The sequence below is a fragment of the Stegostoma tigrinum genome, chromosome 13, assembly GCF_030684315.1.
Source record: "Stegostoma tigrinum isolate sSteTig4 chromosome 13, sSteTig4.hap1, whole genome shotgun sequence".
In the NCBI taxonomy this organism is placed as follows: domain Eukaryota; kingdom Metazoa; phylum Chordata; class Chondrichthyes; order Orectolobiformes; family Stegostomatidae; genus Stegostoma; species Stegostoma tigrinum.
The window spans coordinates 30,438,464-30,464,578 of record NC_081366.1 but is presented as its reverse complement, the minus strand read 5'-3'; the positions used below and the strand labels follow the sequence as shown (position 1 = coordinate 30,464,578).

The following is a 26,115-nucleotide window of genomic DNA, read 5'->3' as shown; positions in this document are numbered from 1 at the left end:
ATGGGCTTGATGCCCTTAATAACCTTTTCTCACTGTCAATTTTAAATGCCGGACATCGTCTGAGTCCAAAATACACAGATTTCAAACCCATCAATGAGTAGCATCAGTGTTTCGGAACATCAATTCCATATCAATTACAGACATGCTTGGAATCATTTATTTTACAAATGGATTCCTGCCTCAGGGAATTCAACTGCTCAAAATGCATGAAGTGCAGGCCTTGTATTAGAGTCAGATACTTAACATGGCTCATTCACCAATATCTCAATGCTTACTACCATTAAGGTCTGTTGGAATCACAGTTCACAATATTGCAAAAGGCACGTACTATGATAGATAATCGGATATTTAATCCAGTGCAGCTAAATAATTTCAGTAGATGATTTTTAGCATCCATCAACAGTAGGCCTGGAGCAAAGCCATATATCTGACACTGGCTAAAATAAGCTTGTGTTCTAACCGAGTTGTGTAAATTGGAAATATGCTAACATTTCACAAAGGATGGGGGAGGCAAAAGTTCAGGTCCTACACTCAACTGTCTTAACTTGACTTTAGGAGTCAGTACTCAAAAACAAACTTTTCAAAAGTCTCATTAAACATTGCCAAATAGAACTGAGCGGCAGTGCTCAGAAACATACATGCCACCCAATAAGATTTTCACTTCCTCTTCTTCCTCCTCCATAGACATTGGAAGCATTGTTCAAACATTCTGATTGTCTTGTCCCACCGGAAGTTGGAAAAAGGCAATACATTCTCTGAACTGAAACTGAAAGTTAAGAGAGCAAATTTGCAGGTACTGAACCACCACCAAGGGCCATTCTTCAAATATGGCAATGCATTGCAGTTATAGCGGCCCAGCTGCTGCTGTTGGGAAATCTTCCCGTCACCAACATTATTTATTCGTGATGGTCCAAGATGACTTCGAGGTGAATGAATAGGATCCCCTGCACCTGTCATTGGGAAGAACAGTTGTATGAACTCAAGCTGCTCACTCCTTTCTAGTGCTGGGACACAACCAGTAACCTATTTGATACATATATGAACTTGACTGATCTAACAAATACTAACAGGATTGATACGAAATAGTCAATAATATTCAACAATACAGTATTGACTCTAAGTGCAAGAGACTCTGCGCTGTCAGAAGGTCATTGTCCAGTTGATGACTCAAAAGATCTACCTCTCTCTATTCTGAATACATCCAAGGCCAAAGCACCCTCTGCCCCTGGATGGAAAAATCCAAAGACTGACAATTACCTGTATGAATACAATTTTCACCTCAATCCCAGATGTTTTCTGAGATTGTGAGCCCTTAGTCTAGACTTCCAGGCAGGACAAACGTCTACCCAGCATCTAACCTGTCAAGCACTTTAGGAATTTATGCATGCTTCAACCAGATCACCTCTCATTCTTCTAAATTCTTGGTGCTATTTCTCATTATGGATCAATCCACCTATCCCAGCAATCAGCCTAGCTAACCTTCTTTGCGCTTATTCTCAGATAAATGTAATCTTCCTAGGGTAGGGGTGGGCAAAATTCCTCACTGTGCCCTAGGTGTGGTATCATCAAGGCCTTATACAATTGCATTTAAGAATTCTTTACTGTCAAGAGAAAAGAACCACTTGCTTTTCTAACTGCTTGCTGAAACTGCCTGGGTAGAATTTTATTATCACCCAAAATGTAGGCTGGAAGAGGGTGGCAGGGTGTTAAATTCTGTAGATGGCATTCCCGCTGCCCTGCTACATGCTCTGGCCTGTCTGTGTGTGTGTGTGTGTGTGTGTGTGTGTGTGTGTGTGTGTGTGTGTAGGACATAGGCTGGCCTACCCTTACCCCAAATTAAGTCCTTACATAAACAACGGATGACCAATTTGGAGGCAAGCAGGCAGAGCCAGGCAAGTCTTCCTTCTCAAGCCTTGGAAGCTATTGGGAGCTCCACCCTATGCCATGGAAATATTTTCAGATTCGCTGAGTGCAAAAATGCAATTCCCAGCATTATTTTCAGAGGTTGAAGTGTTCTGCCACTACAAGTATTTTGGTATGCCTTCCTTCACCAGTCAGCACATCAGGGTTGAGAGTTCATGTTGTGGCTGTACAAGATATTGGTTAGGCCACTTTTGGAACACTGCATGCAATTCTGATCCCCCTGCTACAGGAAAGATGTTGCGATACTTAAAAAGGGTTCAGAAAAACAGTGTGAAGCTGGAGGACAAAGGAGGCCAGGCAGTATCAGAGGAGCAGGAAAGTTGACATTTTGTTTTGGGACTCAAAACATTAACTTCCCTGTTCCTCTGATGCTGCCTGGCCTGCTGTGTTCCTCCAGCTCCACACTATGTTCTCTCTGACTTCAGCATCAGCAGTTCTTACTACCTCTGAAGGATTCAGAAAAGATTTACATCAATGTTGCCAGGGTTGCGGTGTTTGAGCTATAGGGAGAGGCTGAATAGGCTGGAGCTATTTTCCCTGGAGTATCAGAGGCTGAGGCTCATACAGGTTCATCAAATCATGAGGGACACAGATAGGGTGAATAGTCCAGTTCGTTTCCCCATGTTGGGGGAGTCCAAAACTAGAGGGCATAAGTTTAAGTTGAGAGGGGAAAGATTTAAAAGGAACCTAAGGGACAACTTCTTCAAACAGAGGATGGTGCATGTATGGAATGAGCTGCCAGAGGAAGTTGCGGAAGCTTATAAAATAACATTTAAAAGGCATCTGAATGGGTATAATGAACAGGAAGGGTTGACAGGGATATGACCAAATGCTGGCAAAGAGGACTAGATTAATTTAGGATATCTTGTCGGCATGAACAAAGTTGGACTGAAGGGTCTGCTTCCATACTATACAGCTCTACGACTGCATGACTGCCCCAAGAACACAGCGAGGCATAGCCAGCATACACAAACCAGGACCATTCATCAAATCATGAACTGGTACTTCAGACTAATCAGATCCTTTCAATGGGTATCCAATACTTGACTGAATAAGGAAAGATGAATTCCTATTTATGGTAAAGAGTATTCAGTTTGCTCATTGTCTTGTCAACAACACGAAACAAAACGGGCAAACAATATGTTTTTAGATCTTAATAGTCAGACAGTGGAACGCCTCCATTTTATCAAATGTCATGTGAGATATGGGTCATACAATGTTAACTATTATAGTTCCGATCACATCTTCCCACACTACCCATGGCTCATGTTTGCAAAACATTTGCAGGTGTCATTCAATGTAAGATCAGCCTCTTCAACCAAAACTGTTCCTCTGAATCTGAAGTAAAAATGACAAACAAGCAAGATCTAAAACTAGGATGCGTTACTTTCATTCTTGAAATCACAACACAGCGACAGCTATTTCTTTAATTATCTTTGAAATGTTGTCGAGTTCTGCAGAATAGAAGTGTTTATGCTTTACCAGAGAGCATGAAAGTGGAAGTCAAAAACCTCACCACATTCTTCAAGCATTTTCTTAAAAGAATTCAAGGCAGTCACTGGGTTATGTTATCATACAATCATAAAAGACAAAATGCTGAAATTACATTTTGAAACATATGGCTTGTAAGTAACAACAAACTTGGTGAAATTAAAGGTTGCATGATAAATTTCTGTAATATGTGCCAGTCAATGACGTTGCTAAAATGATTCCATTTCGTGCTGATCCTGAATGCTACATGCCAGCAGATCTGATGAGGCGTGTGGAATATGTTACTGAAGAAAGATGTGCTTCTCTTGGCCACTTGTTAATGTTACCTAAAATGAGTCTCCCGATTCAACCTATTCAAATGGATATTATTGCAACTTATCAAACAATACAGAGTGCCATCAATAGAATTCACACACATTTTCCACTGACTCAGTCACAAACCACAAAGAGCTCTGAAAGCAGGCATACAAAATCTTGGCAGCTGTCCAGCACCTTGTCCTGTATCTCAACTTGTACAGTGAAATATATTCCATTCTGTTGAGAAAAAGCATCAGATGACCAGCAGTACAAGCTTCTGGCTGATCTGGCAGCTTCTCCTGTGAGAGAGGATTCTGTTGCTTGTGGTGCACCAAGTGGTTAAAAAAAAACTTAACAAAAAAAAGCCAGTGGCTTGAGACGTTCTATTGGACGTGGGTGTTACAGTCTGAGTCAGGGCAAAGCCATTATGACTCACTGCTTTCTGAGAAGGTTAAAATTAGAGGAATGATAGGAGGATCAGGCTTACAATGTAAATCAAAGAGTTAGTAAATACTGTAAGAAATCCAACTGGAAATTTTCCAGCAAACACTCAATGCAAAGAGATTCTTGATTATCACAAAGTAACTACATAAATTGCTGACTTCATAAAACAATTTATATTCCACGGATAACAGAATTCATTGAATATGACAATAGTTCATTTAATGATGTTTGTATTAAATTTAACCTTCCTTTAGCTGCATATTTATTTTCTCTGTTTATTCCCTTTGAATATCAAACCAAAGAGGCTGCTTCCAAATCTCTAATGCTGCTTCTCACCTCCCTGATTCAGAAACCCGACAGTGTGTTTGGACTAGATTCTATCAGCCCTCTGGGGATGGGCTGGGAGGAGGCTCGTCCCCTGTAGTGACCTGAAACAGTGCCCATTATCCTCCTGTCACTACACTATTTTACAGTGGGCAAACTGGAGGACAGCCCAAATGCCCAGCGTTCAACTGTATGAAGTAGGTGGCATTTCAGCTGTGGTGTGGGATGGTGTGGGGTCATGGAAACTTCTGCCATATGAGAAAGCAGGCAGATGAACCCTGGCAAGTCCCCAGCCATCTTGGTGCTAGGTACTACCTAGTAACCTTTCCAATAGCAACAGCTGCGACTATCCTCAAATTCGCTGTGAGCTGCGCAACTGGGCCCTGGTGCCCACGTCCCATTTACTTGTTTTGGAAGGCAGTGTGCTTCCATGGTATCTTCTTTTTCCAGCCACAGTCTCTGCAGTGGCCACCACTCTCTGTGGCCCTCTAGTGCTGCCAGTCAGCTGACTGTCAAATTGCTCCTGTGGACTGGCAGCTGTTCTTCATAGGGGCACCACAGCCCATTGGGCAAGTAATTAGTTGCCTGATCCCTGAAAAACATACACAGTCAGGGGACTTACAAATGGTTGAAGCAGAGGTTCTGTGGCTCAGTGGCCCATCATTACGCTCCCTGCTGCACAAAAAAAAATCAGATTGGCCAATTCACTGCTTGTGAGGTGGATGTTAACTTATAATACAATGCAAGACCAGGGTACTGCAGGAATTTTACGACTGCTCAATGTTTGATGGATTGGACGTTTACAAGTACACAGAATCTGTAAAAATGCCTTACTAAATGGTTCTGAATAACAGCGACTCAAAGATAGCTGCGTGGCCGAAAACATAATAAAATTCAAACACTAGAGGCAGTTTCATTATTCTGATCTGCAACATCAGATTTCTGGATGCATTCAGACCTATATTCCTAAATAATGAGCTCAAAACATGGCAACGTTGGGATTAAAAGCCAGTGTTGTCATAATAAGGTTCCCTACATGATTCTTTGCACTGTTTAGAATCGGGGGCAAATTATTAGATCTAGTTTTATTTTTTTTCCTCCAGAATTGGTTCGTAACAATTTATTTGAGCGCTGTACACCAGATGAAGCATTGACTGCAGTTTGCAATCTTCTGCCTGAGGAAGCTACTCCTCATTTAAATCTGGCTATTCCTAGTGGTAAATCTGCCACAGCTCTTAATAGAGACAAAAACCAAGCAGAGATTCATCAGCTGCACTGGCCAGCTCAATCCAAAAACCATCTCGTCACAATAGGCAAACTGAGAAACTGCTGCACAAAGCAGACTAAAGCAATTTAGAAGTGTCTCTCTCGCAAATTAATTTGGGATAATGCATAACTAAATTTCAGAGAACTGTTTAGTTTACTCAGAAATGTGTATCAAAACTTATGGACAAATGTTTCCTGTGACTCAGCTACTCAACCACTTGCTTAGATCCACCCAGAGGGCCCTCTGAAAACATCCCAAGAATGGAGTTAGGGAATTAGCAGGGAAGTAAAATTCAACTCGGCTCTATCTTTCAGGGATGTAAAAATCTGCTGTACTGTTCTCGCCAGCCAATCATCCAATGACTTCCGCTGAAAGCAATCAGCTGTCGTCACTGAGGGCAGGATCAGACCTCCGCTATGGTACGCACTCCATCGCTTCAAACAGCTTCTACTACCACTAATTTTGAACAATTGGACAAGATGTAATTGGTAACTGACATCCATAGAATTTCACCCGAACAAGCACTGATGCCTTAAGAAGGTAAACAAGTAAATAGGGTGCAATGCTTACAGCTTAAACACTTTATACTTTGATCATGAATATGTAATTAAATGTAATCTCAGAAATTTAATGATAATACTATTCAGTGAGTAAATGTATCTGCTATTGAGGCATAAGTGTCAATTCCAAGAAGAATCTAGGATCAAGCTTTGACTTGTGCTGAGCCAAGATAATGGCAGGGGCCACCTTAGCTAGTTCCACTCGTAGACCCATTAGGGTCCAAATATCTGATAGAGGGTAAAAGTCCTGGTTTCTAATCCTGTATTGTTTTATGAATATTTGAGCATAGAAGAATCTGGCTCATGTGCAATACACTCATAGTCAAATGGCCAATTAAAATTTTCTGTCTAGACTCATGCCGTAAAAGGGTGCAAGGTACTGAAGGATTGCTTTCAGGATGAAGGGACAAAAAGAATGAAGAGAAAGGGAGATATTTTCTAGTCAATCCATTCAGTGTTGTTATTACACACCAGCATTTTTGTGAGTTGAACCCAGGCCTCCTGGAGCAGAGGTAGGGATACCAACACTACCACAACAGCCCCTAAAAGTTGGAAAAGGGATATATATGTTGGGAGTTGTGTGTAACTGGAAATGCTTTAGGACATGAGCATTCTGGGTCGGTAGTGAGCTTTCGTTTTCTCTGGAATCCACAATGGTCTCTGGATAGAAGGGCAGAAATGGAGAAAAAAGAATCCCTTAACCCCCCTGCTCCTGTTCAAACCAAAGCTTTTTCTGTGCAGCCCAGGCTGTTCAAACAAACAAATCAACAATAACAAAGACAATTGTTCCACCCAATTAAATCTGTAGGGAACAATCAAATGGGCTTTCGGAATAATGAAGAGGTCAGTTTAAAAACTGTGAATTCAAAATTAAACCCAACAAATGAGCCACCCATTGCATGACCACTTCATTATTCAAATATTTGTCAGCAGTTCCTGGTTTCTCTACTTTGAGTTTCCTCCACGATCTAGGTGCCTCTCGTCGTGCAGTCGTAACAAGTTCGAGTCCCGCATGGTCCATAAGGTGTGTAATCTCACCTCGGAACAGTTCGGCTTCAAACAAAATCCTTCATTCACTTCCTTAAGTTACCTGGATAGTCGATATGTATATGTTGTACCAAGCTACATGGTTTAAGTGATATTACCTGCAAATTCACTGGGCTTAGTTCTCTGAGGCGCGTACAGAAAGAATCAAGAACGATCAATAAAATTCATCAGTTTGATCAGTTACATGATAGGTAGCCAAGTCAGCCCATCCATCTGGGGGCAAGTGAAAGGAGCCACTGGAATAACAGATAAATGGAAACAGGTGGCAGTGGCAGTTCCACGAACCCCAGATGGACTCACTGCGAATTGATGGCCGTAACTGAAATACCAAATCATCCACCTCCACAACGATACGTCTGTGACCTTCTGAATTTAGTTTTTTTAAAAAAACTTTTTCCGAAGTGGCAAGGAATACCTTTTCTTGTTCTCCACCCCTACTAATCGCCGAAGTATCAGGGTGTCACCGTGGCTCAGTAGCTGGCAATGCTACCTCACAGCGCCAGGGCAGTGGGGTTCAACTCTGCCCTCGGGCGTCTCTGTGTGGAGTTTGCGCATTCTCCCTGTGTCTCTGTGGGTTTCCTCCAGGTGCTCGGTTTTCCTCCCACAGTCCAAAGCTGTGCAAACTAGGTGGATTAGCCACGGTAAATACAGGGATAGGGTAGGTAGGTGGGTCAGGGTGGGATGTTCTTCGGAGGGTTGGTGTGGACTCAATGGGCCAAATGACTGTCACACCGTAGGGATTCTATTTTATTCTATGCTATCTCTGTTTTCAGGCAGACCTCCCACCTCTGCTCGCTGTCCTTTACTGAATAGGACTTGGAGGTGGCTTCTCAACTGGCCATATCCAGGATGATTGTGACTGATTACTTATCACAGTCACTACTGCGCTGTGAGTGCAGCCCACTGTTGATATACAAGTCTTTCGTCCCAACCACCCAGCTAAAAATAATTCTGGTCTGAGAAAAGTTACTGCAGAACAAAGCACACATGAGTGAACTGCCACACCGTTTTTACTAAAACACCACAAATACTTTTTCCTTTGGATTAGAACAGTGTATCAGTTGAGGTATGTAAATCAAAGCAGTTTAACATAATCAAAAGCAGATGATTTATATTTCTCCCTGAATATATATTGGACATAACATAATTCAAAGATATCGAACAAACTGGAAATTTGAATCATTTAACTGAATTGTGGCCATTAACTACCTCTCAGGTTTCTTGCAGCATAAATTTTATTCATAGGCGCATGGCACAAATCTGTAAATAGGTACATTCTCTCTTCCTCATCAACTCTCCCTCTCTGAGGACTAATTTGCTTCTGTTCACTCCACCTACCATGAGATAATGGTCAATAACAGATCCAGTTACATAGACTGTAAGTGCAAGGGCACAGAGTGCCAGGGAGCCCCAGTAATATACTAAATTGTTGCCAGCTTTGTACTTTACAGAACTGAGCCATTTGCTACAGGTGCGTCCACATACTTAGCCTCAAGATGACAACAGCATCCCAGTGTTATTCCCATTTAAATATTTATCAAACTTTGTATCAGATTTCTGAATATGCCATATTCCTCAGTCTATCCCAAATGAAAATAAAGCGCTATAAATACTCAGCAGGTCTAGCACCATCTACGGAAACAGAAACAAAGGTAATACTTCTCGTGTAGAGGAGAGTATAGGTGGGGAGGTAGGGAGGGGATAGGTCAGTCCAGGGAAGACGGACAGGTCAAGGAGGTGGGATGAGGTTAGTAGGTAGGAAATGGAGGTGTGGCTTGGGGTGGGAGGAATGGATGGGTGAGAGGAAGAACAGGTTAGGGAGGCAGAGACAGGTTGGACTGGTTTTGGGATGCAGTGGGTGGAGGGGAAGAGCTGGGCTGGTTGTGTGGTGCAGTGGGGGGAGGGAACGAACTGGGCTGGTTTAGGGATGCGATGGGGGAAGGGGAGATTTTGAAGCTGGTGAAGTCCACATTGATACCATTGGGCTGCAGGGTTCCAAAGCGGAATATGAGTTGCTGTTCCTGCAACCTTCGGGTGGCATCATTGTGGCAGTGCAGGAGGCCCATGATGGACATGTCGTCTAAAGAATGGGAGGGGGAGTGGAAATGGTTTGCGACTGGGAGGTGTAGTTGTTTGTTGCGAACTGAGCGGAGGTGTTCTGCAAAGCGGTCCGCAAGCCTCCGCTTGGTTTCCTCAATGTAGAGGATGCCACACCGGGTACAGTGGATGCAGTATACCACATTGGCAGATGTGCAGGTGAACCTCTGCTTAATGTGGAATGTCATCTTGGGGGCTGGGATAGGGGTGAGGGAGGAGGTGTGGGGGCAAGTGCAGCATTTCCTGCGGTTGCAGGGGAAGGTGCCGGGTGTGGTGGGGATGGAGGGCAGTGTGGAGCGAACAAGGGAGTCACAGAGAGAATGGTCTCTCCGGAAAGCAGACAGAGGTGGGGATGGAAAAATGTCTTGGGTGGTGTGGTCGGATTGTAGATGGCGGAAGTGTCGGAGGATGATGCGTTGTATCCAGAGGTTGGTGGGGTGGTGTGTGAGAACGAGGGGGATCCTCTTTGGGCGATTGTGGCGGGGGCGGGGTGTGAGGGATGTGTTGCGGGAAATGTGGGAGACGCGGTCAAGGGCGTTCTCGATCACTGTGGGGGGAAAGTTGCGGTCCTTAAAGAACTTGGACATCTGGGATGTGCGGGAGTGGAATGTCTTATCGTGGGAGCAGATGCGGCGGAGGCAGAGGAATTGGGAATAGGGGATGGAATTTTTGCAGGAGGGTGGGTGGGAGGAGGTGTATTCTAGGTAGCTGTGGGAGTCGGTGGGCTTGAAATGGACATCAGTTACAAGCTGGTTGCCTGAGATGGAGACTGAGAGATCCAGGAAGGTGAGGGATGTGCTGGAGATGGCCCAGCTGAACCGAAGGTTGGGGTGGAAGGTGTTGCTGAAGTGGATGAGCTGTTTGAGCTCCTCTGGGGAGTAAGAGGCGCCGCCGATACAGTCATCAATGTACTGGAGGAAGAGGTGGGGTTTGGGGCCTGTGCAGGTGCGGAAGAGGGACTGTTCCACGTAACCTACAAAGAGGTAGGCATAGCTGGGGCCCATGCGGGTGCCCATGGCCACCCCCTTAGTCTGTAGGAAGTGGGAGGAGTTGAAAGAGAAGTTGTTGAGGGTGAGGACGAGTTCAGCTAGGCGGATGAGGGTGTCGGTGGAGGGGGACTGGTCGGGCCTGCGGGACAGGAAGAAGCGGAGGGCCTTGAGGCCATCTCCATGTGGAATGCAGGTGTACAGGGACTGGACGTCCATGGTGAATATGAGGTGTTGGGGGCCAGGGAATTGGAAGTCCTGGAGGAGGTGGAGGGCGTGGGTGGTGTCACGGACGTGGGTAGGGAGTTCCTGGACCAAAGGGGAGAAAATGGAGTCCAGATAGGTGGAGATGAGTTCGGTGGGGCAGGAGCAGGCTGAGACGATGGGTCGACCAGGGCAGGCAGGTTTGTGGCTTTTGGGAAGGAGATAGAAACGGGCCGTGCGGGGTTGGGGAACAATGAGGTTGGAGGCTGTGGGTGGGAGGTCTCCTGATGTGATGAGGTCATGAATGGTGTTGGAGATGATGATTTGGTGCTCGGGGGTAGGGTCATGATCGAGGGGGCGGTAGGAGGTGGTGTCGGAGAGTTGGCGTCTGGCCTCGGCGATGTAAAGGTCAGTGCGCCATACTACCACTGCGCCACCCTTGGGTTTGATGGTGAGGTTGGGGTTGGTGTCGGAGAGTTGGCGTCTGGCCTCGGCCACTGCACCACACAACCAGCCCAGCTCTTCCCCTCCACCCACTGCATCCCAAAACCAGTCCAACCTGTCTCTGCCTCCCTAACCTGTTCTTCCTCTCACCCATCCCTTCCTCCCACCCCAAGCCGCACCCCCATCTCCTACCTACTAACCTCATCCCACCTCCTTGGCCTGTCCGTCTTCCCTGGACTGACCTATCCCCTCCCCACCTATACTCTCCTCTCCACCTATCTTCTTTTTTCTCCATCTTCGGTCCGCCTCCCCCTCTCTCCCTATTTATTCCAGAACCCTACCCCATCCCCCTCTCTGAAGAAGGGTCTAGGCCCGAAACGTCAGCTTTTGTGCTCCTGAGATGCTGCTTGGCCTGCTGTGTTCATCCAGCCTCACATTTTGTTATCTTGGAGTCTCCAGCGTCTGCAGTTCCCATTATCTCTAATACTTCTCGTCCAATGTAACTCTTCTTCACAGCTGACCTCAGTGCAAGAGTATCTCAATCAGCAATAAACAACAGGGTAACAACTGGGCTAGATAATCCAATATCCAGATTGGAGCAACACAGACTGGAGTTACAGTCGGGCTAATGCAGAATCCCACATGTAGCAGACTCTGTGGGAACTGTCTAGGAAATTGAAGATTCTGATGGGAAAAGCCCCCAGCAATAACCCAGTCTCTTGCCTGGCCAGACACACCACCCTCTTCCTGGTGATATGACACCTCCAGACCCTGAGAGACCCCTGGTGGCCTGCACCACACATCTGCCAGTTAGACACCTCCCTGACAACAACCAACCCTAAACACCCCATTGCATACCTGGTGCTTGGCACCTTACTGCCCTGGCACCCTAACTCCCCTAACCAACTGCTACCCTAACCCCATATTTGCCTTACATTTGTAATCCTTCACAGGAGCGATCGACATGTTTGGTTGGAATATTGAACATTTAATCTATATAACAGGGCTCAGTGATTACTGCAAAATACAGGGGGTGGTTTCTACAAAGAATTTCTTTGCTGTTGAATTTCTGGACAGGTTCCCAACAGGAGAGCCCTGATTAGGAATCTCCAGCACAAAAAGCCATCAAAGGTGGTTTCAGAGATAATAGGAACTGCAAGTGCTGGAGAATCAGAGATGACAAAGGTGTAGAGCTAGATGAACACAGCAGGCCAAGCAGCATCAGAGGAGCAGGAAGGCTGACATTTCGGGCCTAGACCCTTCGGAGTCCTGAAGGGTCTAGGCCCGAAACGTCAACCTTCCTGCTCCTCAGATGCTGTTTGGCCTGCTGTGTTCATCCAGCTCTACACTTTGTTATTTCTAAAGATAAGTGGTTATGTTTTAACTCAAATCATAGAAATACTGAGGGTTTCCAATTCCGATCAGAATATCTAGGCCAACAGATTAGAACAATCAGATCGAACCTTAAGATTTCACGTCTCCTATCTGGATTTGCAGTCCGGCCAGAACCTACTCTGGAATTTATTTCGAAAATCTTAGTGCAATTAGGCAAACTCCAAATGATTTTCTAAAGTGAAGTCATGCTGGACTAATTTACTAGAGTCCTTCAGGCAAGTAGCAAGCAACATGGATAAAGAGGACCACATGGATGTGGTGTACTTAGATTTTCAGAAGGTATGTGGCAATGTGCCATGTCGAGAAATATAGCACAAAATAAAAGCTCAAGGTGTAGAGCGTAATATCTTAGCATGGACAGGGGACTGGATGGGTACAGGTAACATAATGTAGAGAAATAATACATCAATTTCAGGCTGGAAAACTGTAGCCAGTGGAGCGCTACAGGGAGGCCAGTGCTGTGTCATCAACTATTTAAAGTCTGCACAACTGGCTTTGATGAAGGGGCTAAATATATGGTTGATAAATTTTCTGGTAACAAAGATAGGAAAGAAATTGATAAGCAGAACATAGAGTCTACAAGGCATCTAAAAAGCCTAAGTGAACAGCAAGAAAAATAGCAAATGGAGTATAAGGAGGGAAAATCTGAACCTGTCCACTTTAACAGGAGGATTAGAAAAGCAGCATGTTATTTAAATGGAGGAACATTGCAACAACACCACATGGTGAATGATCTGGGAGTAGTCTTGTTACATGGACCACAAAAGGTTCATACGCTGGAACAAGAAATGATTATAAAGGCAAATAGAAGTTGTGGTGTCTTGCAAGGGAAACCAAAATATAGAAGTCAGGAAGTTTTGCTCCAATTGTATGTTGCCTTTGTGAGAACACATCTGGAGCATTTTGAACAGTTTTGGTCATAAAGGATACAACAGTGTGCAGAGCAGTTCAGGAAGGTTCACCCGACTGATGCTTGGCATGAAGGGGCTATCTTCTGAAGTGAAGTTGGGCATGTAGTGATTGGAATGCAGGCCAGATGGATCTCATTGACTATGAGATCTTTGATTGGGGTTGTTAACCTGGGCCAAATCAGGGAGCCTTATCTGACAGATATAAACAGGAGATTCAATGAGTCTCCTCAATCTAGGGAATACTTTGAGCAGGCTAATCAGAGTCCATGTAAATAAATGGTGGCTTGGTGATGGGATAGCAGCCTCTGTGCAGTTACTTCAGAAAGGTTGACCAGGCCACCATTGGAGTTTAGAGAAATGAGTGATGTTCTTATTGAATACATCATAATCATGACGGGAATTAACAGGGTGTGGATATTGAGAAGATATTCTCCTTGTGGGAGAGACTAGAATTTCAGGACATAGTTTAAGACTGAGATGGGGACAATTTTTTTTTTCCTCAGGGCGTCACTAATCCGAGGAATTCTCTTCCCCACAGTGTAACAGCTGCTGTGTCATTGAACATTTTTAAAGCCAAGCTACAGATTCTGGATTGATGTGGAGGTCAAAGGGTATTGGGGGTAGACAGAAAAGTGAGTTGAAGCCACCATCAAATTGGCCATGATCTTAACAGACTGCACAGCAGATTCAAGGGCTAAATGGCCTACCGTTCCTCTTAATTAGCATTTAAGTTCCAGTCAATATAACATTCAGCTGAATTCTACCTTCTCCTTTCGCACGAATGGGCACATTGTTCATGATTTAGTCAAGTGGCAGCAGTGAACATCTAACGAAAGCCTAACTTAGTTCATAACCCAAAAGCACACTTATTATTGTTCTATCGTTTACTTTATTCCGACTTCCCTTTCCTGAGTCACTAATAATCCCGAATCTTTTCCTTTATTCGTTCATGGGCTGTGGGTGTTGCTGCCTAGGCCAGCAATCATCAGCCATTTCCAAATGCCCCTGCAAAGGTGGTGAGCAGTCTTCTTGAACTAATGCAATCTTTGACTTGTAGGTACACCCACATGGCTGTTAGGAAGGAAGTTCCAAGATTCTGACAGCACAATGGTGAATGAATAGAAGATGGTGTTTGGCCTGGAGAGGAACTTGCAGGTGGCGGCTTTTTTTCAAATCTATCAGTTGCTATTATTCTTTTATGTAGTAGAGAACATGAGAACCAGGAGCAAGGGTAGGCAATTAAGCACCTCAGGCCTGTCCTGCCATTTGATATGATCCTGGCTGAGCTCATCTCAGCCTCAAACTCCAGGTCACAGATTTAGTGAGTGTTATAAAAGAAGTTGCATGAGTTGCTGCAGTATACCTTGTTGATAGTATACAATGTTGCCACTATTAGTTGGGGGTGAAAGGGGTAAACTTGAAGATGATGGACTATTAAGATGGCTGCTTGGCCCTGGACCGTGTCAAGCTTCTTCAATGTTGTTGGAACTGCACTGAGCTAAGTAAATGGAGAGTATTCCACTGCAGTCCAAGGCAGGGCAGAAACTCCGATTCAATGAAGGGTGCAGGTGAGCTTGCCCAGAACAGCATCAGGCAGACTTAAACTGAGGAGTCAATCTGGCGACTCTACATCATAGGATTGTTCATAAGTCATCTCACAACCAAGGAATCAGCTGGAAGCTCTGCAGGCCTGCTGCATCTGGTGGACAATTAAACATTCACTGGAGAACGATCTCCATAAATATCCCCATCTGCAACAGTTGAGAACCCAGCAAAAGCCAAGGCTGAAACAGTTGTAAGCATCTACAGTCAGAACTGTTGACTGTATGATCCATTTTGGCCTTGAGGTCCCCAGCATCATCCAGTCAGTTTGATTCGCTTGCCATGATATCAAGAAACAGCTGAAGATACTAGATACCACATCGGCGTTGGTCCCTGACAAGATTCCAACAACAATGCTGAAGGCTTGTGTTTCAGAACCAGCTGCAGCTCTAACCAATACTGTTACAAAACTGGTATCGACCCAACAACGTGTGAAGTTGCTCAGGTGCATCTTGTCCACAAGAGCAGGACAAATCCAATCTAGCCAATTACCACTGCATCAGTCTTCTCTCAATGATCAACAAATTAATGGAGGAGATTGTCCATGCTCTCAAGCAGCACTTAGTCAACAATAACCTGAACACTGATGCTTGCTGTTGGCTCTGCCAGGGCCACTCAGTTCCTGGCCTCATTACAGCATTGGTTTAAACCAAAAACAAAGCACTGAACCTGGAGGTGGGGAGGCTGCCCTTAATTTTAACATGGTTTTTGACTTGAGTATGGCAACCAGGAATCCCAGCAAAAAAAGTAGGCAGGGCAAAGTTCTCAGCTGGTTGGAGCCATTCCTAGCACAAAGGAAGATGGTCATTTTTTAAAAATTCATTTATGACTGGGAGTAGTCTGACCTCAGAGGGCATCTGTGAGGTTGTCGATGACAGAAGGAGGCCAAACTTGTCAATGGCATTCTATGGTTTGTTGTGAAAAGGTGCTCTAAAGTTGACTGGAAGGAACCAAGAATGCAGCTTTCAGATTTCTCGGTCTCTCTGGCAAAGAAAGATCACTTAGCGCATGGTTGTAACTGGTAACTTGCAAAGTGGAGGGCAGGAGCTTAACTAGTTTTACAATTTAAGTACAAAACTAGTTGCGATAATCTCATTGATAACAAAATGATCACTCTGCTTTCAGAAGCCTTAAGTTCACCTGGAACGATTTAGAAACTTTTTGCATGCTATGTTTTACTTTCTTTGCGGTTTATCACAATAGATACATGCCTATACATTCATTTATGCTGATGATCACAACAATGAAAAGAAAAATCAAAATTAGCAACTACTCATTTTTTTTGGAGGTTACCTGAGCAGATCATCATGTCATTTGGGAAACACATGCGGCACTTGAAATACGTGGTGTGTTGCCTTAGCACAATTTTCCCAGAGCTCTTAACCTCCTTTTGTGAAATAATTAAGCATTTCAACATAAGGATGAACCTTTTACAAACAATTTACCAACAAAGAATAGCATTCATAAAATAAGGAACTTTTATTCGACAAACCACTGTTCTTGTTTTGATTTGGTGTGAAGCAGGTACAGATGTATGTACATATACTCACTGGACTATTAATCCAGAGACCCAGGTAAGGTCCTGGCAACCTGGGTTTGCATGCTGCCAATGTGAATTCATTAAAAATCTGCAATTGAAAGTCTAATGAAACCATTGTTGATTTTCAGGAAAAGCCCACCTAGTTCAGGAATAACTTTTTGAGACAGGAACTGCTATCCTTACCTGGTCAGGCCCACATGATTCTAGGCTCTCAGATATTTGGTTGACGCTTGGACTATCCTCCAGGCAACTAGGGATGGCCAATAAATGCTAAACAGTCAGTGATACCCACATACCATGAATAAATTCAGAAAAACTAAGACGCCAGTGAACTAAATAATAATAAAGAATCTAAAACAACTGCAAAGAAAACAAAGAGGTTCCATTACGAATCATGCATTCTTTTTTGTTCAAGTTAATTATTGCCTGTTCAACAACAATGGTTTTTACTGCTGTGCTAAACCTTGGTTAGAACTGTGAAGAGTTCAACATTTCCAATAAATTCTTTGCAATTTCTTTTGAGCTGTCTAAAATAATTTTTCCTGCAGACATGAGAGAGACAGAGAGAGAGAGAGAGAAAGAGAAAGAGAAAGGAAGAGAAAGTGTATGTATCAAAGAGCATGAGACACAGCAAGATGTTTGCATTGTTAGCCCTGCTGAATTTGAATGAGGGCTGACTCTAAAATGTACCACAAGGTTAGCTCTCCATAGATTCTGATTTCTTTTTGATAGGATTCTGTCAAAGAAATCCAAACTTTCTCTGAAAGGTCTCCCTACTGCAATATTGTTGCATTTCAAAAACTCACCCAATTCAGCACGTTAAGCAAGACAAGTATATCACCATATGCAATTTTCCATATAATTTGTCCAATGTAAAAGTAAAGGACAAACAGCTATCTCACAAAAGTTAGGTAATGTAACATCACACGTTAGCTCCCAATTAGGGAGAAACATCAAGCGTGTCAACTGTCAGTATTTCATGTTGATTTGTCATTTGTTTTATGTCAGTGTTAATATTCTGCTGACATAAATCAGCACAGTTAGTCTTGCCTGTGAATAAATTTAATGGGAGAGAAACAGGTCTAATCCTTGAAAACATGCACAGAAATCAGGGCATGTGATTAATTTGCTCCTTTCATTGCATGACAGGTTGCATGGCAAGTCTTCTGCTGCCCCTGCTTTACATGACTTTTGCACGCTGCCAACATTAGCCAAACTTTGATTGGCTGCACACATCAACAGGGACCCCATATCACTAGGAGCTACTGCTACTTAAAGACAACCTCCAGCTCTTAAAGTGTAGATGCATTGTGGCTTCGAACGATCGCAATGTATGGATATGCACAAAAATACACACCAAAGTTTTCAGACACTGCGCTGGAGTTCCTGGTGAACAAGATGCAAAGTAGGGAGAGATTGTTTCCCGTTACAGTCTGGGAAAACAGTGGAAGTCAATGCCAGGAATAAGGATGAAGGGCAGGAAGAAGTTTAACTATCTCATAGAAGTCAACAAGGTCATCTTCAGATGGCATATTTTACCATCTGTTCCAGTACCCTCAGCCATTGCTCAACGTACGACCTGCCTATCATCACCCACTTACCAACAATGCCCAATCCGTACTCAGACTTAATGTAAATTAGTTTCCCCCATAATCTCACATTTAGCACTGCTACAGCCTCACATGTACAACTTATAGCTTGTGCAACTTGGGTAACCATTTAACCAGAAGCCAAGTCACTCAAACTTAGTGCAGGACCCTCACATGAACCACACCTTTAGTAGATGATGCAAAGTAGTAGCCAGCAAAGAACTGGAGGAGGTCAAACATACCCACATGTTTTAGGTGGAAGCACTGCTGGCTATCATGGCACGGAGCATAATGTGGTCACTGGTGGGATTGCAGTAATAAATGATGAGGGTATCCACAGAGCTAACCCTTACCCTTTCAATTCAGGTCTCCATCGTCCCACGGTTTTGTATGATTCACAAACTGCAGTTTAGGACACACAAGACTAGGACTTTCCCCAGTGCGTAGAGGGAGTGGATGAAAATAGTGAAAATGAAAAAAATACTGCCGCAACTTCACAGTCACCAGGGCACAATTTTAGAGACTAAAGTCTGCATGTAGTGAGACATTGGGCACAACTACGCAGGAGCTACAGCAGGGGAAAAGGACAGCATGGGTGCTAGCTTGACTAACAATAAAGTCGTCATCCTACTGAATGTTATGGTTATATTTCAGTTTACAACTGCACATACTTTTTCTCTCATCCAATGAGAAATCATGTGCCCAGTGCAATGTGCATTTTACTGCTAAGAGGGAATTTCCATACCTGTTTTAATTGAATTCCTTTCTATCTTCTCAAATCAATCAAACAATCATGACTTGCTTAAGCTGAAATGTGTCAGGTAGACATTTCTCTGATCTAATGTTCTCATTTTTCCACATCCACCTCCACCCAATTTCTCCCGAAATCAGTAACTAATCATGCTGTACAATTATATCAGCCTTAGCAGTCCTTTAGATTATTCCCTATGTGAGTCTAACTGAACTTTTTGAACAGTAGGAACAATCAATGTACAAGAAAAGGCAAAATAAAAACCCAAAGAACCATGGGGGTAATGCCAAAACACTGCAAGTAACAAACATATGCTGCAATGGAATTATGGGACAAGATGGCACTCTGGAAGGGTGAGACCAAATGAGCAAAAAAAATTCTTCATCTGAATCTATCAGTCCAGACCAGTAACACACAAAGATTCATGGACATTCCTAGTGTAAATACTCATGGATAGCAAAACATCAGTAATTCCTCATCGAGTACGTTCAGTTTCACAGGAATGCAGAATATAGCGTCTTCGAGTTTCACAGACACCCAACACATCGGATAACATTCACTTCAAACAGGTAACGTCGAACTGACCCCATTCTTTCTGTAAACCCAAGCCCTCACAATTCCCACCTCACAGTATTTGATCTTTGCTGACTTTGAAGGTTGGTCCAGGCTCTGCAGTAAATAGCCAAGAGTTTTTAGATCAAAGCATTATCGTTTGATCTGTGCCATGTTGTGATCTGAATGAAGACCAGGCTAGAAGAGCCAAGCAATGTCCAACCATGAGGGAAACCTAGCAGGTTGCAGGAGAGTGGCTAGAAGAGGCCAAAGTAACTTTTCAAAAACTTTTTGACAGAACACCTCAGTGGTCCCTAAGGGATGGTAGTGTCAAGACCATAAGTCATAGGAGTGGAAGTAGGGCCATTCAGCCCATCAAGTCCACTCTGCCATTTAAATCATGGCTGATGGGCATTTCAACACCACTTCCCTGCACTTGCCCCGTAGCCCTTGATTCCTTTCGAGGTCAAGAATTTGTCGATCTCTGCCTTGAAGGCATCCGACGTTCCGGCCTCCACTGCACTCCGTGGCAATGAATTCCACAAGCCCACCACTCTCTGGCTAAAGAAATGTCGTCTCATTTCAGTTTTAAATTTACCCCCTCTAACTTTAAGGCTGTGCCCACGGGTCCTAGTCTCCCCGCCTAACGGAAACGACTTCCTAGCATCCACCCCTTCTAAACCATACATTATCTTGTATGTTAACATAGAACATAACAGCACAGTACAGGCCCTTCGGCCCTCGATGTTGTGCCGACCTGTCATACCGATCTCAAGCCCATCTAACCTACACTATTCCATGTATGAACATATGCTTATCAAATGGCAACTTAAATGTACCTAAAGTTGGTGAATCTACTACCGTTGCAGGCAAAGCGTTCCATTCCCTTACTACTCTCTGAGTAAAGAAAATACCTCTGACATCTGTCCTATATCTTTCACCTCTCAATTTAAAGCTATGCCCCCTCGTGCTCGCCGTCACCATCCTAGGAAAAAGGCTCTCCCTATTCACCCTATCTAACCCTCTGCTTATTTTATATGTTTCAATTAAGTCACCTCTCAACCTTCTTCTCTCTAATGAAAACAGCCTCAAGTCCCTCAGCCTTTCCTCGTAAAACCTTCCCTCCATACCAGGCAACATCCTAGTAAATCTTCTCTGCACCCTTTCCAAAGCTTCCACAGAGTTGCCACAGAGATGCAAGTCTTCTTTAAGCTTTGTGAGCACCATCCATTCAAGTCTCTGCTTCCCTCTGGTATCACTGAAAACTAAAATTTGTGAAAAGTTAGCCTCAAACTTCTTCCGTCTGACATTGTTCCAAAAGCAATGGCCGAAAGACCTGCATTGTTTGTTTTTTGTAAGAATGTCAACAATGTTTCTGTACCTAGTGCACAAAACAAAAGCCCTTTCTGGAACTGAGTTCAGGATAGAATTCAGCCTTGGGAAATGTTAGAATTCTGGAGAGATAAGCTACAGCCACTGATATCACTTTTACCAAGTGGAAGCTAAAGGAGCAAAAAGTCTGTTGGATACGGTCATGGTTCAGGTGTTTGCAAAGAGGAGCTCCAAATTATGTATGTGTATTCTGACAGAGGTCAAACGCTTTTTAAATTTATCCAGAGATGAAAAGTTCCAGGTGCAACATTTAAATATATACTGCAATTTATTTTCCTCAATTGAGGTTAGTATTATTATTTACTTCTGTCCCGTAAACAGATGGGAGCACTGTAGTCGGAGGGGGGCTACATTCTATTAGGGGAAAAGGAAGTGATATTCTCTTAGGGGCAAAAGTCAAGGCTAGAATACTTAATGAGTATTTTGTATCACAGTTTACAAACAAAGAGAAATGAAATAAAATTCCACAAGTGAAGTTGGTAATGATTGGGTTGAAAATTGAGAGAATGGAGATCGTGGAACAGTTTGCAATGCTTACACTGGAGAAGTGGCCTGGTGCAGATGTGAGAGAAGAGACAGTGGAAGGGCTTCCCTTAACCATTTCCTCAATATATGAGAGATGCCAGAGGCCTAGATGGAGACAAATGTGACACCCTTATTTGGGGATGGGTGTAAGGCTAGACCTAGCAAGTAATTAGTTTCATTAATGGGGTAACATTTTAGAAACAATAATTGAGGAAAAAAAAATCAGGGCAATAATGATGCGTACATGGATTTTAAGAAGGTGTCTTACAAAGCATCACAAAAAAAAGTCATTGATAAAATTGACGCTCAAGTAGCACTCTCAGCTTGGATTTTTAAAAATGCTTCAGCACCGAAAGCAGCAAGTTATGGTAAATGATTATTTTTCAGACTAAGGCATGGTAGGCAGTGATGCTTCCCAAGGGTCAATGCTGCAATCACTGCATATATAAGTGACTTAGATTCGATTCAATTCCCTACTGTGGAAACAGGCCCTTCGGCCCCACAAGTCCACACCGCCCCTTGGAGCATCCCACCCAGACCCATCCTCCTATAACCCACATACCCCTGAACACCACAGGCAATTTAGCATGACCGATCCATCTAACCTGCACAGCTTTGGACTGTGGGAAGAAACCAGAGCACCCAGAGGAAACCCACGCAGACGCGGGGAGAATGTGCAAACTCCACAAAGACCCGAGGCTGGAATCGAACCCGGGTCCCTGGCGCCGTCAGGCTGCAGGGATAACCACTGAGCCACCGTATCGCCCTTAGATACTAGCATACAAAGTAAAATGTCGTAAAGATCTGATGACACCAAACTGGAGGAGTGGCAAACAGTGGAGCATGGTATTACTTAGCTACAATAGGACATAGACTGGGTAGCAGCTGGGGCGACAAGTGGCTGTTTAATTGAATCAGACAAGTGTGATCGTAAACATTTTGGCAGAATGGATTGATGGGAGAGGCAATATAGATCTGTTGGCACAGTGCTAAAGAGCATATAGGGACACGGGTAGCTAAGATATATCACTGAGGTTGGCAATATATTATGAGCGTGTCCTTTGCCAAACAGGTCGAATCTGGGACTCCCTAAACACAGGCACTGCATACAAAAGCAAGAAAGCTCTAGATAGTCGCAAGTACAGTACTACATGTAGTGTTGGTCACCATACTTTAAGAACGAATGAGGGACCCTGAGAGTGTAGATACATTAGCACTTAGTTTCCTCACATCCACTCCTTCTTACCAAGCCGTTATTCTAAAAGTGATCCAAATACTTTTCTTTTCAGTGTGCAGACTAGAACTATGTGCAATACTCCTAAGTGTGGTTGACCAGAATCCAATGGAAGTTTAATGTAATTTCACAACTTTTGAATTCAATACACTCCTAGAAATAAATCCCAGCATTTTGTTAACATTTTAAATTGTTTTGCTGACCTGAAACGTGGCATTTAATGATTTACTCACTTGGATTCCTAGATCACTTTGATCCACTACTCCATTCAGCTTAATTTTTATGGCGTTGGTAAAGTCTCTGATTTTCCGAGCCTCAGATTTATCAATGTTAAATTTGCCACTCAACTCCCAGTCCGCAAATGTTCTAATGTCTTCTATGCTGTATTTTTTTCCTCAATATTAGCTATGCTCAGTTCTGCCTGTCAAAATCAAAGTTAGGTATTGTCCCCAAATTCCGAGATAGAGTTACCTATTCACAAGTTCAGATAAATTAATGTAACTGATGAATAATTAGGATCCCAGCATGCATCCCTCTGGAACAGTATTTCAACCTACTAAGTGGAAAAAGTATCTTGTATCCTTACGTTGTGCTTTCTATTTTTTTGGCAATTTGCAATGACTTCAACTCTTTGTCCACTGACACCACATCTCTAATTTTTGTCATTCACCTCCCATGTGGTACCTTCTCAGAGATCTTTTCAAAATCCAAGTAAATGACATCTATTACACTGGCTCTTAGAGCTCAATGACGTGGCAAAGGAAAGAGTTAAATCAGGTTAAAGGCCAAAACTCACACGACACCACATTATAATCCTACAGGTTTATTTGAAGCTTTCAGAGTCTCGCTCCTTCTTCCGGCATTAGTGAGAGAGGTGACATCAGACAAAATTTATAAGCAAAAGATCAAAGGGTTATAGAACTGATGCAAATATGTTGAAGAACCCTAAAATGGCTGTTTAATCAGTTCAAAAAGATAAAGATGCAAATTTCAGACTTTCTTCCTCGTCACTGAGCCGAGATAACTAAAGGTTTTATTAGTTCCCTCAGTATGCCTGAGGTGACATCCCAGGTCAGATAATGCATCTTTATTTGAGGCCTTGTTTAGAATCTGGCTCTGTATCAATGTGGAGTCAGACTGGTTTTCTTTCCAAAGCAGGAACTTATAAAATGCCACATTGTTCAAAAAAACACACGGTGGCTTTGCTGGTCTTTAAGGGGCTCTATTCTCTCCGCAGTTACTCTTTTGTCATTAATGTATTGGCATAATGCCTTTGGGTTCTCATTAGCTCTATTTGCCAAAAATATCTTTTGCAACTTGTCAATTATTGAGGCTTTGTGTTTTTTTTTAAATCGACCATGACACTTCAATAACTTTAAAGTTTTGGCAAAGATCTGTAGCTTGGATTGTGGGTGAGGTTGTTGACTTGCTCGTCGAGCTGCTTGTTTTCGTTCAGGCGTTTTGTCACCATGCTAGGTGACATCATCAGTGGAGCATCTGATGAAGTGATGTTATTCTACTCTGCTTGGAATTTATACTGTCCAGTCCGTTATGGCGAGTAGTGTCATTTCCTGTTCTTCACTCATACCTCAAATCAACCAACATATAGAATTGGACCCCATATATAAACCCATACAGATCAAAAGCAGAAATGGCACCACACACCATAATAGACCAGACAGTATAAATTACAAGTGGAGTAGAATAACATCGCTGAACAAAAACAAGCCAGCTCGGCGACTAAATCAACAACTTCACTTGAGTTACCGCTAACACTTTCAAACACTCACTTTCATCCACCTTTCCTGTCTGGACCCCCAGTGAATCTGTACTCTCCGTCCCCATCGTTCCCCTGACATGGTCACCATCAAGATCTGACAGGCTTCCTTTTAGTATTTTACCATAAAGTACAGATTTGAATTTCCCCAATTAGGTTTCCAACCTGCTGCAAGACTAAGCAAAGTCACCAGTGATGCCCAGTACAGACTGTAGACATAGGACATTATTTTGTTGCTTATCCACTCTGTAACCTTTGAGAATGTCCACCACACCATCCTCCATGCAATGCCTCTCTTCCTTCATGCCATTCAGCAAGACTGCCTTTGCTTGACTTCATTCTTACCTGTCAAATCAGAACAACTCCAGAAGTGTCTCTTCCAAGATAGGAGGCGCTGTATAAATGGAAGTTGTGTTTGTTCTTGCATACATCATAATAGCACAACAATATACTTTAAAATGAGCTAACAAATCACATGGTATGCTCTATGTATTGTTGCACCCAATCATTCAGCAGTTTAGAGAGTAATCATAGCTCAGTTGTGACCTACCTCACTACTGGTTCGGGGATTGACTCCGTATTAGCTGGCACCTGAACACCTTTTTCCCATTCCTGCCGCCACTGGTCAGCGAGTATGTAGTAATCGTCCACGTTTAGCTGGTAGGACTCAGGGAGTTTCATGGCAGTGATCAGATCTGTTCGAAACACCTTTTGGAAAAAAAAAGCAAGAAACAAAGTATTAGCTTTTGCTATAGCATAAAGCAAGCCTTTGAGGGAGCATCTTTACTATTGGGTTGGAAGACAAAGGGTGATTTCTTTAAAAGTAAATATGGAAATGCTTTAAATGAAATAATGAAGTTACAAACTTGTTAAATAATTACTTCAAGTCAGCTTTCACAGTACAGGAAATAAATCATATAGGATACCGAAAATTAGTGAAGATCAGGCACTGGAACTCACTAATATCTTAATTTCAGCCAGAAAACAGTACAAGATAAAACAAAACACATACAGTTCCCTTTACAACACTCTGCCCCATTCTCCCATCTTGCCCAATAATCTCCGACCCTTCCGATGACACATTTTCACACAATCCATGGAAGTGTAGCACCTGCACTTGTACTTACTCCCTTGACCAATGTGAAAGACAGCAAACACAAAAGAGACAGAAAGTTGTGTGTATTTATTTCAATGTAGACACCTAATTTCGGACTCTCAATGCAGCCTGCTCTACAGTGGGGAGATCAAGTGCACACTGGGTAACCACTTTTTGGAACATTTCTATTCAATTTACAAATGTGAACCCAAGCCTCCAGTCACTTGCCATTTTAATTTTCCACCTTGCTTACCCTGTGACCTCTCCATGCTCGACAGTAATCAAGTAGGCAAGGTCAGGGAATAGCCACAGAACCTTCTGCATGCTCAGTGGCCAGTGAAAGCAACACTCCAGCTGCACTGTCATTTTTGGCAGATGATAACATGCCAACATGTAAATGAGTCAGTAATGACTTGTAGACTTCATTCACCCTTTATCAATCATCAACTGGATTCACTCCAGAATAAATCTGACAGCTGGACTTATTGGGTGATACATGTCGGTAGGAATCATTTTAAAGGGAGAAGTCAATACATTATCAGGTACCGTCCTAATCTAGTTCTTCCTGCATCTTCTTTTATGGTTTTCACCTATTCTTTCCCTCTGCTTTCTGTGCCATACTACCAATGTTTTCTACCAATGGGTTGCAGTGACAAGGGAGCAGTAC

General features: G+C 43.2%; 1 protein-coding gene across 5 annotated transcripts in view; it reads right to left on the bottom strand.

Moving 5' to 3' along the window:
• The window catches only part of jade2 (jade family PHD finger 2), a 162,503-nt gene that overhangs the window by 90,415 nt on the left and 45,973 nt on the right, over positions 1 to 26,115 (bottom strand). For all 5 annotated transcript variants that reach the window (XM_048543385.2, XM_048543384.2, XM_048543382.2 and 2 more), the window contains one exon: positions 24,903 to 25,060. In XM_048543385.2, the coding sequence (XP_048399342.1) occupies positions 24,903 to 25,060 (158 nt within the window). The remainder of the gene's footprint in view (positions 1 to 24,902; positions 25,061 to 26,115) is intronic.